The sequence below is a fragment of the Marmota monax genome, unplaced genomic scaffold (genome assembly GCF_021218885.2).
Source record: "Marmota monax isolate L192 unplaced genomic scaffold, Marmota_monax_Labrador192_F-V1.1 WCK01_AAM20220418_F8-fsc00137, whole genome shotgun sequence".
Classification (NCBI taxonomy): Eukaryota; Metazoa; Chordata; class Mammalia; order Rodentia; family Sciuridae; genus Marmota; species Marmota monax.
This window is the reverse complement of record NW_026692854.1, coordinates 1,608,000-1,620,154: the sequence shown is the minus strand read 5'-3', so window position 1 is coordinate 1,620,154 and position 12,155 is coordinate 1,608,000. Positions and strand designations below refer to the sequence as shown.

Below are 12,155 nucleotides of genomic sequence, written 5' to 3'. Positions count from 1 at the left end.
ACCTAACTACCTCACTGACTACATGTTCCTCCTTAGTGTAGGGAATGTTATGTGGCTAAAAGGAAACCTTTGACTGAGGGTAGAACTCAGTGGTAGAATGCATTCCTAGCATGGATATGGCCCTGGATTTGATCCCCAGCACCAAAAATAAACAACAAATAGGATTTTTGTGAACTATAGCTAGCAGCAGCAAATGCTTCCTGTAGACAATTCCAAGATTATTGTTTGGCTAGGACAGTGTTTGTTTTAAAGGCTGGTCCGTATGCAGTTTAGTGCCAAGAAGGCTACACATAAAAAAGCAAGATAATCTGTAAATTGAGACTGATGAATAGTGCATGACTTGTCTAATAATGGGAAATAATGTGTCTTTAGAAAACTCAAGGGTGTTTTAGACCAGTTGAAGTAAAATCTGACATATAGGATTTTTTTTTATTTTATTATTATTTTTTTTATCAGCAATGCTTTCCTTGAGTTGTTCTCTGCAATGAAAATACAATGGAAATTCAAATAGATTACATGTAGGCTTTTAATCTACAACATGTTTCATGTTTATGCTCAATGATCTTTCTCTGAACATATGTACAATGTTAAACCAGTTGTATTTACCTAGAAAAGCATTATTATTATTCAACATCCTGTAATTGAAAACTAATTGCCTATAATGTAAATGCTTTTCTTTTCTATTTGGTTAGGACCTATTTAAAGAGAAGTAGGCAATGTATTTCGAGTTCTTAGGCAATTCAATTCTGGCTTGCTTTTTTTTTTTTTTTTTGGTTGTTTGTTTTTGCTGGGGATTGAACCCAGGGCCTTGTGCATGTTAAATAAACGCTTTGTCACTGAGCCACACCTCCAGTCCTGTAGCTTGCCTTTTAGTTGGCATTTAACACTAACACCTGTCAGTATATTTTTAGTGAGATGCTTTATATGTGGCTGTCATGTCTTGTGTGTGCTTTTTTGTTGCATGCATTTATATTGGTCTCATTCTATGAAATTTGAAAATATGGTGAAAATTATGCCTTTTGGCATAAGTTGTTAATGACAGATAAAAATTTGTTATAAGGATATATGGAAATAATCTTGTAATGTGATTAAACCATTGAATCTCCTAGGAAATAAACACTGATTTAAGGTGAAGTTGTAGTCAACAACAACAGATTCTTCTTTATTTCAAGATCTGACCAGAAGATTCTGTAGACATAAGACAGCAGAAAGGAAGGGAAAATAATGCTCATGTGGGTTACTTTCTGGAGATTTGTTTTCACCCCAGAGGATATCTTGTTAATGTCAGGAGACACTTTTCATTGTCACACACACTGTAGGTGGGTGCATGCTTTTAGAATTTGATGCCTTTGTAGCCAGGGATGCTACTAAATGGTCTGCCATATGCAGGATAGCACTCTGTAACAAATAATTTTCTGACTCAAATATCTGTAGTGATACTATGATTTACATGATAAACGTATAAATTAAGAATGTCCATTACGTTGCTGTATTCTAGTTTATGGTCATTTCAAAGACTTACATGGGTTTTAGCTCCCCCCCCCCCCACAGGATTTCTATAGCACCTAACACAAATACATTTAGAGGTACATAATAAGTATTTTCATAGCTCCCTCTGACAGTTGGGAATCCCTAACTTGGTATTTTGGAATTTCTATTTGCTCTATAAAGCTATTAGTGATTTTATATTCAGGAAAATTTTATTCATATTCATTCTTTTTGATCTCTTACTTCTTGTATATTCATCTATAAGTTTTCTGAAATTGGTTTTAAAATAACATGCCTTAACACTAGCCATAAAATGCCAGGGGCATATTAGGCAATTTGAGTAGTAAGAGAAGAGAATCATACTTTGAGTGATTTTGTTTCATGATTGATACTTTCTTACTTAAACTTTTTCTTTTCTTTCTGTCTTCCCCTTAAATGCTATTATGTATTAATGCTCATGCACATATGTAACATGTACACATATATAGTTTTTCTATGTAACTGAAAAAGGCAAGATGTTACACCTGTATTTGTTTTGAAAAAAATCCAAGTGCAGTTGTAAATTGGAGCCTTTCCAAATAAGGAAATACAACTGTAGCAGGTAGATGAATTATGAGAGAATTATGATTGTCTTACCAGTGAATAGTCCTTTGTTCAATAAAACAGACTAGATATGTGTAGTCCTTTATTGTTTTCCTAATGCTACCTCTGGTGCTTTTTTCAGTTCTTTGAGGTAGACAGGTAGTTGTTATCTGCATTATAAAGACATGGGAGAAGGGGAAACAGTGATTGCAACTTTCCCAGGGATGTAGACTTATGAGTGGTAGAACCAGACTAGGGCTTTGCCCCGTGAGATAATAATCCACAGAGACTGCTTGGCAGTGTTGCTGGCACATGGTAAGCCCTCAGAAGTTTAGTAATTATGCAGTGAATGCTAATAAGGACAGAAAGAGTTTCATGATCTGACTGAGAGATTCCTGTCCTCTAAAAGTAATAGATTTTATCAGTGTGGTTTGGGCTGACTTCTCTCATTTGAAATGGCTTGATGAGTTAGCTTTTAGGAGATCCCATGCAATCGTATTTGCTTTAATAAGAATTGGTATGTAGCACCCAGGTAGCTTTTAAAAATGCAACCAGCACAGACTTATCCAGTTATCATAACAATCACCTTACCAGATAAGGAACTGAGGTTTAGAAAAGTGAACTGCTGCATGAATGGTGGGTGAAAGCTGGGCTGGAGTCCTCCCCTCTTGTCTGATTCATGTGCCTCCTATGGAGTATGCTTAGCTTTATGTGGGTAACTTGATAACCTTAGGGAACAAACTGTGCTCACATTTCTGCCTTTCCAGAAACTTGTCTACTCCAGACCATGTTTTGTCACCGTGTTCCTATTGAGGATGTCCTGGGTGCCATACTCTGCTTGGTACTGGGTGTGCAGGGCAGGAAGGATGCAGCCTTAGCCTGGATGAGCACACTATACAGGAAGATGCATGTTAATGTTTGCAGCGCAGGAGAATGAGAGTAAAGAGACAGTAGCCTTGGGAGGTCCTGAGGGCTTACTGTGTGTCAGATTGCACTATCCAGCCTTCCTCCCCTAAATGATAAAGTATGAATTAACATTTCCATTTTTGTCCTACAGTGTATTTAACTTCATGTGTTGGGTTTCCAGATTTCCTTCATGCTTTGGTTCTGAACATTTTTTTTTCTGTCTTAGTGAGTTTGTAGTTGTGCTCGGTCAAATAGTGTCCTTTCTATTTGTGACTAAAGTGAATTTATATTCTCAAATTCACACAAATCAGTTTTATGTGTGGTCCTACTGCATTAGCTTTTCATTACTGTGACCAAAATACCTGACAAGAATGACTTAGAGGAACAAAAGTTTGTTTGGGGCTTATGGTTTCAGAAATCTTGCCTGAGGTGAGGCAGAACATCATGGTAGAAGACAAAGTGGAGGAAAGCTGTTCAACTCATGACAGCCTTGGAAACAGAAAGAGAGGAAGGGGCCAGGAACAGGTACAGTCCCCAAAGCCACAACCCCAGGGAAGGTGGCTTGTCCCTCTAGCCATGCCAGTAGTCAATTTGAATTATTAGTCAATCAAATGGATTAACTCACTGATGGGGTTACAGCTCTTATGATCTGATCTTTTCACCTCTGAACATTGCTGCGTTACCCAACATGAGCTATTTAGGGCAACATTCAAGATCCACACCATAACACATACCTACTGAAATACATATTACATAGATAGATTAATGTATTTTCACAAGTGCACTCATATGTATGTAACTTATTCTTTAATCCTTAATAAAACTTTGGAGAGCACTAATGCTTTCTCAAAAAAAAATTAGAAACATTTCAAATTTAGTGTATTTTGATTAATTAAACATGATAACACTTACCTCATTCTTACCACAGATATTAAATGAATGTATCCTACATGCCTTGTGCTGTGTCAGTGTGTTTTCCTTAAAGGCAGCATATAGCTTGTGAGGGAGATAAGCTAAGGATGCATGAACACATACTGTATAACATGAAGCTGAGTGTTAACTACCATGAAAGAAATATAAATAAAGCATTAGAGCATTATTCTCTAGGTAATAGTCTCCCACTTGGAGAAAGTCTTCCAATCTGTTCCATATCAGCACTGTCCTATCTTTCTTGCAGTTGCTCTAGTGCTTGAGCTATAATATCATTAACACATTTATGAAGCAATTAGCATGGATTGGCCTTCATTTTTAGTATCAGCAAACAAATCAGATATAATTCCTACTTTATAATCTTACAGGGAAAAGCAGGTGAAATGTAAATAACTATACATCTCAGGTGATAGTAAATGCTATGTAGAAAAGAGGGTAGGGATAGGTAAGTCTGGAAGAGAGGCTAAGTACATTTCTGCAGTTGACTGGAAGCTAGAGAGAAGCCATGTAGATGTTTAAGTGAAGAGTATTCTAGGCTGGTTGAAGGGCATGGGGAGAAGGAAGAGGCTTGAGCATGAGCAGCGAGGCCATTTGGCAGGAGGAGAGTGAGTGAAGTGTGGTAGATATGATCCTGGAGAGGTGGACAGGAGCACGTAGCATCAGACCTTGTGGGTCCTGGAAGAACCTGCTTTTAACTTGAGTTAGATGGGAAGAAGCTGGTGAGTGCTGAATAGGGTATGCCATTACCTGGGTACAACCTGAAAAGATCTCTCTGGCTGTTGTGTTGAGAATAAACTGTTGTGCAGGGAGGTTATTATAAATCTCCAGATGGGAGATGTGTTGGCATGGTCCAGGTAGTGATGGTGGAGGAGGAAGAAGTGTTGGTATACTAGAGATATTTAGAGGGTAAAGCACAGAAGGATGGAGATGAGGAAAGTGGAAGATGAACAGGTTGTGGAGTGAGCAATGTTATTACTCTGTGACAAGTTACATTTGAGATGCCTATTAGACTTCAAGTGGGGAGCTGAGTTTAATCCAGCAGATATTTTGAGTTTTTTTTTTAAAGGTATATATATCAGAGAAGAGCTTTTGAGTTGGAGAGAGCATTTGAGGAAAGGCTTTCTTTGGGTGATAATAGAAGCATCTCCTTTGGAAGTGTAGGTAAAGGTTGACTGTTCTCTGATCTAGGGCGTTGGCAGTAGAGATGGAAAGAAAGAGATACTGAATGAGAAGACTTGATAACTAATTGAAAGAGGGGAAAAGGGAGAATCAAAAGTGAAAAATGGTTCTTGGGTTTCAAATATGAATGATTTGGTGGGAGGTACCACCTTTCACCATGGCAAGAGGAAAAGCAGGTTTAAATTTGGCTACATTAACAATAACCATGTATTCAGTGGGTTACAGTTTACAATATCCATTGAAGATATTATTTCAACTGGCCCTTTTACAGTTAAGGTGCTTAGGTGAGATCCATGCAGAAGTGATTATTAAATGAGCAGTTAGAAATGAGTCAAAGGAGGGGACAGATCCAAAGTTGTAGACCAAAGAGTCATTTGCATGGAAGTTATAGTTGAATTCCTGAGTTAGCTAAGAGCAAGCTATTATGAGGAAATCGTGGTGGCAGAACTATGGGGAAGGCAAAGTTTAAGTGACCAAGATGAGGTAGAGTTACTTCAGTAACTAAAAGTGTATTCAATTACAGTGAAATGAACCCAGAAGCGCAATAGGAAAGGACATTCGGGGTACTGCACCTTTAAAAAAAACCTCCCCCTCCCTCCCCTCCCCCTCCCTCCTCCCCTCCCCCTCCCTCCTCCCCCTCCCCTCTCCCCCTCCCCCTCCCTCCTCCCCCTCCCCTCTCCCCCTCCCCTCCCCCCTCCCCCCTCCCCTCTCCCCCTCCCCCTCCCTCCTCCCCCTCCCCTCTCCCCCTCCCCTCCCCCCTCCCCCCTCCCCCCTCCCCCTCCCCTCTCCCCCTCCCCCCCCCCCTCCCCCCTCCCCTCTCCCCCTCCCCCTCCCTCCTCCCCCTCCCCCTCCCCCCCCTCCCCTCTCTCCTCCCCTCCCTCCTCCCCTCCCTTCCTTCTCCCCCTCCCTCCCCTCCCTCCCCCTCTCCCTTCCTTCTCCCCCTCCCTCCCCTCCCTCCCTCCCCTCCCCCTCCCTCCCTCCCTCCCTCCCCTCCCCCTCCCTCCCTCCCCTCCCTCCCTCCTCCTCCCCCTCCCTTCCCTCCCTCCCTCCCCCCTCCCCCTCCCCCTCTCCCCCCTCTCATATTCCTGACTGCTTTTCAGTATTCAGACCTGACCTCTTCTTTCCTGGGAGACCTTTCTTACACCCATTTTTCTCTGGTGCAGTTAACGGGTATATACTGACAGCAGACATGTGCCTGTGACCTCCTCCGTTCTGCCCATTGCTTTCTTGCCTGACTGAACTCTTCAGAGCTAAATCTCAGCAAAATCTTGTGCAGGGGTTGCAAGTTAAACACAGAAACACTGCTTTAATCAAGGAGATGGCAGCTGAGGTGGTTCTAAGTGGCTACCAGAAACTACCCGTGGTCTTTTGACAGCAAGTCTAGTTCTGTGGTGGGAAGATCTTATTAGAATCATTGAGAAGTAGAAGCACATCTAGTCATGGTATTAAACTTGAGGAGAAAATATCAGGTAATCACTAAATTATTTAGTGAGTGCTCAGAAAATGCAGCCAAACCTTCATAGCTTATCTTTAGGGAAGGTAGAAAATAGGTGATTCGGGTGACTGGTACTTTTGTTTCTCAAGTTATCCATTTGTGCATTGATGCCTCCAAGTCTGAATGTTGGAATAATAATAATAATAATAATATTATTTGTTGTTGTTGTCAGACTTATACAGGGTTAATTTGGCCATTTTGTGTGTGTGTGGGGGGGGAAGAACAAAAAAATTCACACCCAAGTTGAGTACTAGGCTCTTGTTTCTGCATTTTGGAAAAATACCATTTATCTCTCCAGAGCTATTTCGGTGATACTATCGCCGAAAGTGTCTAGGTGGTACAGAAGAAATTTAGATGGAATTTCCAAATATAAGCCCAGCCTTCATTTTGACCTTAAGACCAGACATGCAAACCTTCGTGACTGTGGGTGTTTTTGTTCTAGGAGTAAGTCCATGAGTGACGTCAGCGCAGAGGATGTTCAGAACTTGCGTCAATTGCGTTATGAGGAGATGCAGAAAATTAAATCACAATTAAAAGAACAAGATCAGAAATGGCAGGATGTGAGTATTATTAAATTGGGAAACGGAGAACATGCATTTGCTTTTCTTGAAAGAGAGTCAATATATTTGAGAGAGAGTTTTTCTTGCTATTTATAGCATTCAGTTCTGGAGAAAGTCGCACCAATGAGTTTTGAGCCTGTTTTACCTGTGACTATTGCATATCCTAAAGACCACTGGTAAAAGTAAGAGAATATTTAGTTCTTAATATTCTCTATGAGTTTTCAAAAAATACAAAGCTGCTTCCTTGAAGCAGAGTGGGCTTATTTTCTGGCTTTTGTGTTGAGTTGGGGTAAAACTGTTAATTATGCTTTTGATAGGAAAAGACCTTGCTCAAGGTTGGGATTGGTCTAACATAGCTCTTGGCATTAGTAGGGAGAGATGAAAGGGTTATTAAAATTTATTAAGGAGATTGGGGAAAAAATTAACCAAGAGTAATATTTTGGCTGAAGAAGGAATTATTTAGTATGAATCAAAATGAGATGTTTTAGTTTTGATCCTAAAGAATAAAGTATAATTTTTAAATTTTTTGAATGGAGTAATTGTTATAAATGGAAAGAATAATAAGAACAAAAACAGATAAGCTATACATAGTTTGAGGACAACTTTATGGTAAGAGAGTTGAATAGTAGCATGAACAAAATGGCCAGATATAGTAAATCTTAATTTTCAAAGGAATTAAAATATTTGTAATGATGATGAAGCCTGTTTTGACTTCAGTTTCAAATTCCAATGCCTCTTTTATTGGGAACTTAATTTAATTGTCAAGAAACAGTAACTCAATTTCACTTTGCCAAAATGCATGGTGAATATTTTGGTATGAAAATAAAAAGTATTGAGGGGTTTTTATCCATTAAGTCAGATGAAAATTCATGCCTCTTATTGTCTAGGACTAAATGCACACTCCTTTTGTTCTTTATGGGAATAATTCATATTGATTTCAGGCTGTTTTAGAAGCAGGATAGTCCTGTTTACCCCCAAAGGGTATAAATCAAACTTTGCATGCCTTAGGGGTGAGGTTTGGCTTTGTCTGAGACCTTGGATGCACTTCTATTTGGACTGGAATGCCTCTTGCAATCCTTAGCATGGGATTTCTCTGTTTGGAGACATAGAAAAGTTTGTACTTTTCAAAATGTTTTAAACCCCTAAGTGTCAGAACTAGCCTAGGCTATTAGGGAAATTCTAGGGGGAACCAGGATTAAGTTGTCTGTCCTGATATTGCTAGCTTGGTTAAGCTTAATATTTCTAGGGATATGGGAAACAGCTATTGGCTTGTGGCTACCTGATCTTCCATATTCCCTTGATCCATTTGAAGTATACGCTCTTTGACATCCTATATATGAGTCTGCCCTGGCCAGTGAAGCAAATTTGAAGACTTTGCAAATTCTCCCCATATGGAAGTAAAATTAAACCGTCTTTATATAAGACCCTCACTCTCCCATGCAATCCTGTCACACTCATTACTGAACTTTATTCACTTGTGTTTCTCTCCCTTCCAGGCTGAGTTTCTTGAGGGGAACTACATCTTATTCATATGTGTTTATAGGGATGGAGCTCCTGTTAGTTAAAGGAGAGTATTCTGCACCTGCACTTACCTGGTGCAGTTAACACATCTGTTTCCATTGTACTAGAAAACATATCCTTTCACATAACAGCTAGGTTTTTGGAGTAAGACAAAAATGAATTTGTAACAGTTCCTGATCTGCCTAATTTGACACCTAATTACACGCATTTAGCATTCTCTCTGAACTGGGCAATGAGGTGACACTTTCTGGGAAAACAAAAATGGGAACTATCTTATTAGGTCAGTTTTTTCAGAGAGATGCATGAGATAAAGGCTTGGTACAGAAACACCGGCTATAAAAAGCAAAATTGGGGCACCTTGGCACAAATGGGAGTGAATGGCTTCGGTGATGTAACAGGATCCTCTGGCGCACTCTCACTGCTGAAAAGGGTGTGTAGGAACTCAGGTATGACCCGGCTGATGTGATTTTCTGTCAGGACCTTGCAAGATGGAAAGATCGTCGGAAAAGTTACACTTCAGATCTACAGAAGAAAAAAGAAGAGAGGGAAGAAATTGAAAAGCAAGCACTTGAGAAGTCTGAGAGAAGCTCCAAGACATTTAAGGAAATGCTGCAGGACAGGTAACAGGGCCGAATAGACAGGTCATGGTTGGAGATGCTGGTGTTAGAAATGGAGGTTTTGTGTAAGTGTGGTGTGGTATGTGTTTACCCATTTTAAACTTAATCATGTATGGAATGAAACATCTAGGATTTTGCTCTGTAGTTAAAAAAAAATGCTAAAATAATGATTTGAATTAGCAAAAGGAATGAGTACTCAATATAGGTGGACAGTATTTCTTTTTTTCACATTGTACATTCACACACAAAGTGAAGCTATTGGCTGTATTTGGTGCAGAAAATATACTACTTTTTGCCCTTTTAAAGTGAACTTAGGAATGGAATGGGCAAATAAAATCAGCTCTCACTTTTAACTGAATTGTATAAAATACAACAAAGTTCTTTTTTTCTGTTTTAGTGATAGAATATAAATTTTATCTTAAAGGAAGTCTTATATAAGCATTAATGTATGTGTTTATTTATTCTGTGCATTGCAAAATAGCAGGGTAAAGGTCAAATTTAAGCTCTCCTGTAAAGCAGTTACTGTGTGAAATCTTAGGATATTTATAGGCTCTGGAGAAGGCAACTATGCTTTAAGAATAATGTCAAAGAGGAAATATGCTGCCAGGTGAAATTAAACAAAGCTCCTTTGTGTCTGAACAGCCAACGATTAACAGTTTCCTTTCTTTAAATGCAACACAATTAGCCTTACTAAATGTTAGATGAGCGTGTTTCATCAACGCTTTAAAAATGAATAGTTACTTTTAGTCTGTTATTGTTATCCATGGAATTTTTATCAAGCTGCATGAAACAATGACTGGATCTTCATTAAAGCTTGTGCTTTGTCCTCTTTTACTAATGTGTTATAAATTTTATATAGCAAATAGTTCACAATGCTGTCAAGGAATTCACAGATTTGGAGGGTTCAAATTGATTGTTAGTCATTTATATATAGTGTTTCAAATTTGGAAACCTATAGCTTTTGGATAAAATTTTATGAATAGCCCCTTGTTAAAATTTCCTTGTTAAACTATGATCTCCCTCAAAAGTAATATCTTTATGAAAAAGTAATAGAGAGCCTGTTTAATAATAAAAAAATTAACTTCTTATAACCTTTGTTAGTTGGGGCATTAAAAAATTATACATCATCACACTCTGATAGTGTTATGTTGATTATTTTGTTAAGTGTCAGTGGTGTTTTTAGTCCTAGATGATTTAAATTTTAATTACAGCCCCTCCACTTCTGGTGTCAGATGCCTAACTTTGTTGTGATGGTGTGTTTCTCTCTGTGAAGGGAATCTCGAAATCAAAAGTCTACAATTACATCTAGGAGGATGTATTCCTCCGATGATGTTTTGAGTGATGAAGAGCTACCTGCTACTCTGACTCAGTCCGAAGCCAGTTATCAGAGCGAGAGAGTGGAAGAGGAGGGAACAACACATCCTCCTGAGACTCCTAAAGAAGAGCCTATAACTTTTATGGAAAGACAGGACAGTGTAGCATCTGAAGTTCAGTTTCCTTCTACAAGCTCTGCAGAATACCCAGCCTCTTTGTCTTCTCAGCGTTCCCTGAGTATGCAAATAGAGTCAACTCGAGTTTCATCTTCTCTCCCTAGAAGTTACCAGAAAACTGATACAGCCAGGTTAACATCTGTGGTCACACCGAGACCTTTTGGCACACAGTCAAGGGGAATCTCATCACTCCCTAGATCCTTCACGGTAAAAATGTCTCTTAGTGTATTTAGTCTATTCTGAAGAGCAAAAACTTGGGGAACTTTAAATTCAGTGAAAGTAGAGAGGATACATTTTAAATAATGAAATAAGAGAAATGCTAAAGCAGTGCATTTATTCTTTTCAACTACTATTTTTTTTTCAAATACAGTTTTTTGTGCTGAGGTTGTAGCACAATAGTAGAGTACTTGCCTAGTGTGCATGGTACTCTGGGTTCAACCCATCACACTGCAAAAAAAAGTCAGATACTGCTTTTGTAAAGTATGAGGTTGAACAATATGAAATTGCCAGTAGCTACCTCTTTTCAACCTATAAAACAGCAATTTTCTGGAGTTTAACCTAAGTATTTTAGGAGTTTATATACAGATTGCTATTTTATCCTGATTTCTCACATTAGAACTTGATATGTTTGAAAAAAATTATTAAAATAGTTTATTCCAAGATATATATTTCTGTTGGGATTTTGAAGGATAAACAATATTGCAGCATTTTTTCTCATAATGAATTATTACACATCCAGCATGTTTATCTGAATTATATGAAAGGAAACAATACAGTCTTAACATTAATATGCAAAGTCCTATTAGTTCTGCCAATGTACAGTCTTAAAATAGAGAAGAGAAAAAAAAATATAACTTAAAACAATTGGAGTATTTGAGGTGAGGTGAACCTGCCAGGAAACCTGTGGTCATTATATTAAGGAAAATATAGGCATATTGACAACATAAAAATTAAATTGAGGGCTGGGATTGTGGCTCATTGGTAGGGTGCTTGCCTAGCATGTTGAAGCACTGGGTTTGATTCTCAGCACTGCATATAAATAAACAAAATAAATCCATTAACAACTAAAAAGAATAAATTGATATGATGGACGTCATTATCATGGTTAAGATGATTGATGGAGTCAAGAAAACTATTATAGATGAAGGGTCAGTATCTCTAAAGTATAAAATTTTTTCATACTTTGGTAAGGGGAAGATAAATAATAGAAAAATTGATATAGAAAACATGGCAAATTTAAGGGCAAGGAAATTTAAATGGCTGATAACATAAAGCACATAGAAGCATGTTTGGTCTCATTGGAGCAAGAGTGAGATGTATAAACTTCTACCCATCAGACTGACAAAGATTTAGAAGGCTGAAAATGTCTAGTGCTGGTTAAGATGCA

General features: G+C 38.5%; 1 protein-coding gene across 11 annotated transcripts in view; it reads left to right on the top strand.

Annotated features, from left to right (window-relative positions):
* The window catches only part of Lmo7 (LIM domain 7), a 217,287-nt gene that overhangs the window by 169,277 nt on the left and 35,855 nt on the right, over window positions 1-12,155 (top strand). For all 11 annotated transcript variants that reach the window (XM_046449438.2, XM_046449439.2, XM_046449441.2 and 8 more), the window contains 3 exons: window positions 7,023-7,140; window positions 9,139-9,281; window positions 10,552-10,975. In XM_046449438.2, coding sequence (XP_046305394.1) covers window positions 7,023-7,140; window positions 9,139-9,281; window positions 10,552-10,975 — 685 coding nt within the window. The remainder of the gene's footprint in view (window positions 1-7,022; window positions 7,141-9,138; window positions 9,282-10,551; window positions 10,976-12,155) is intronic.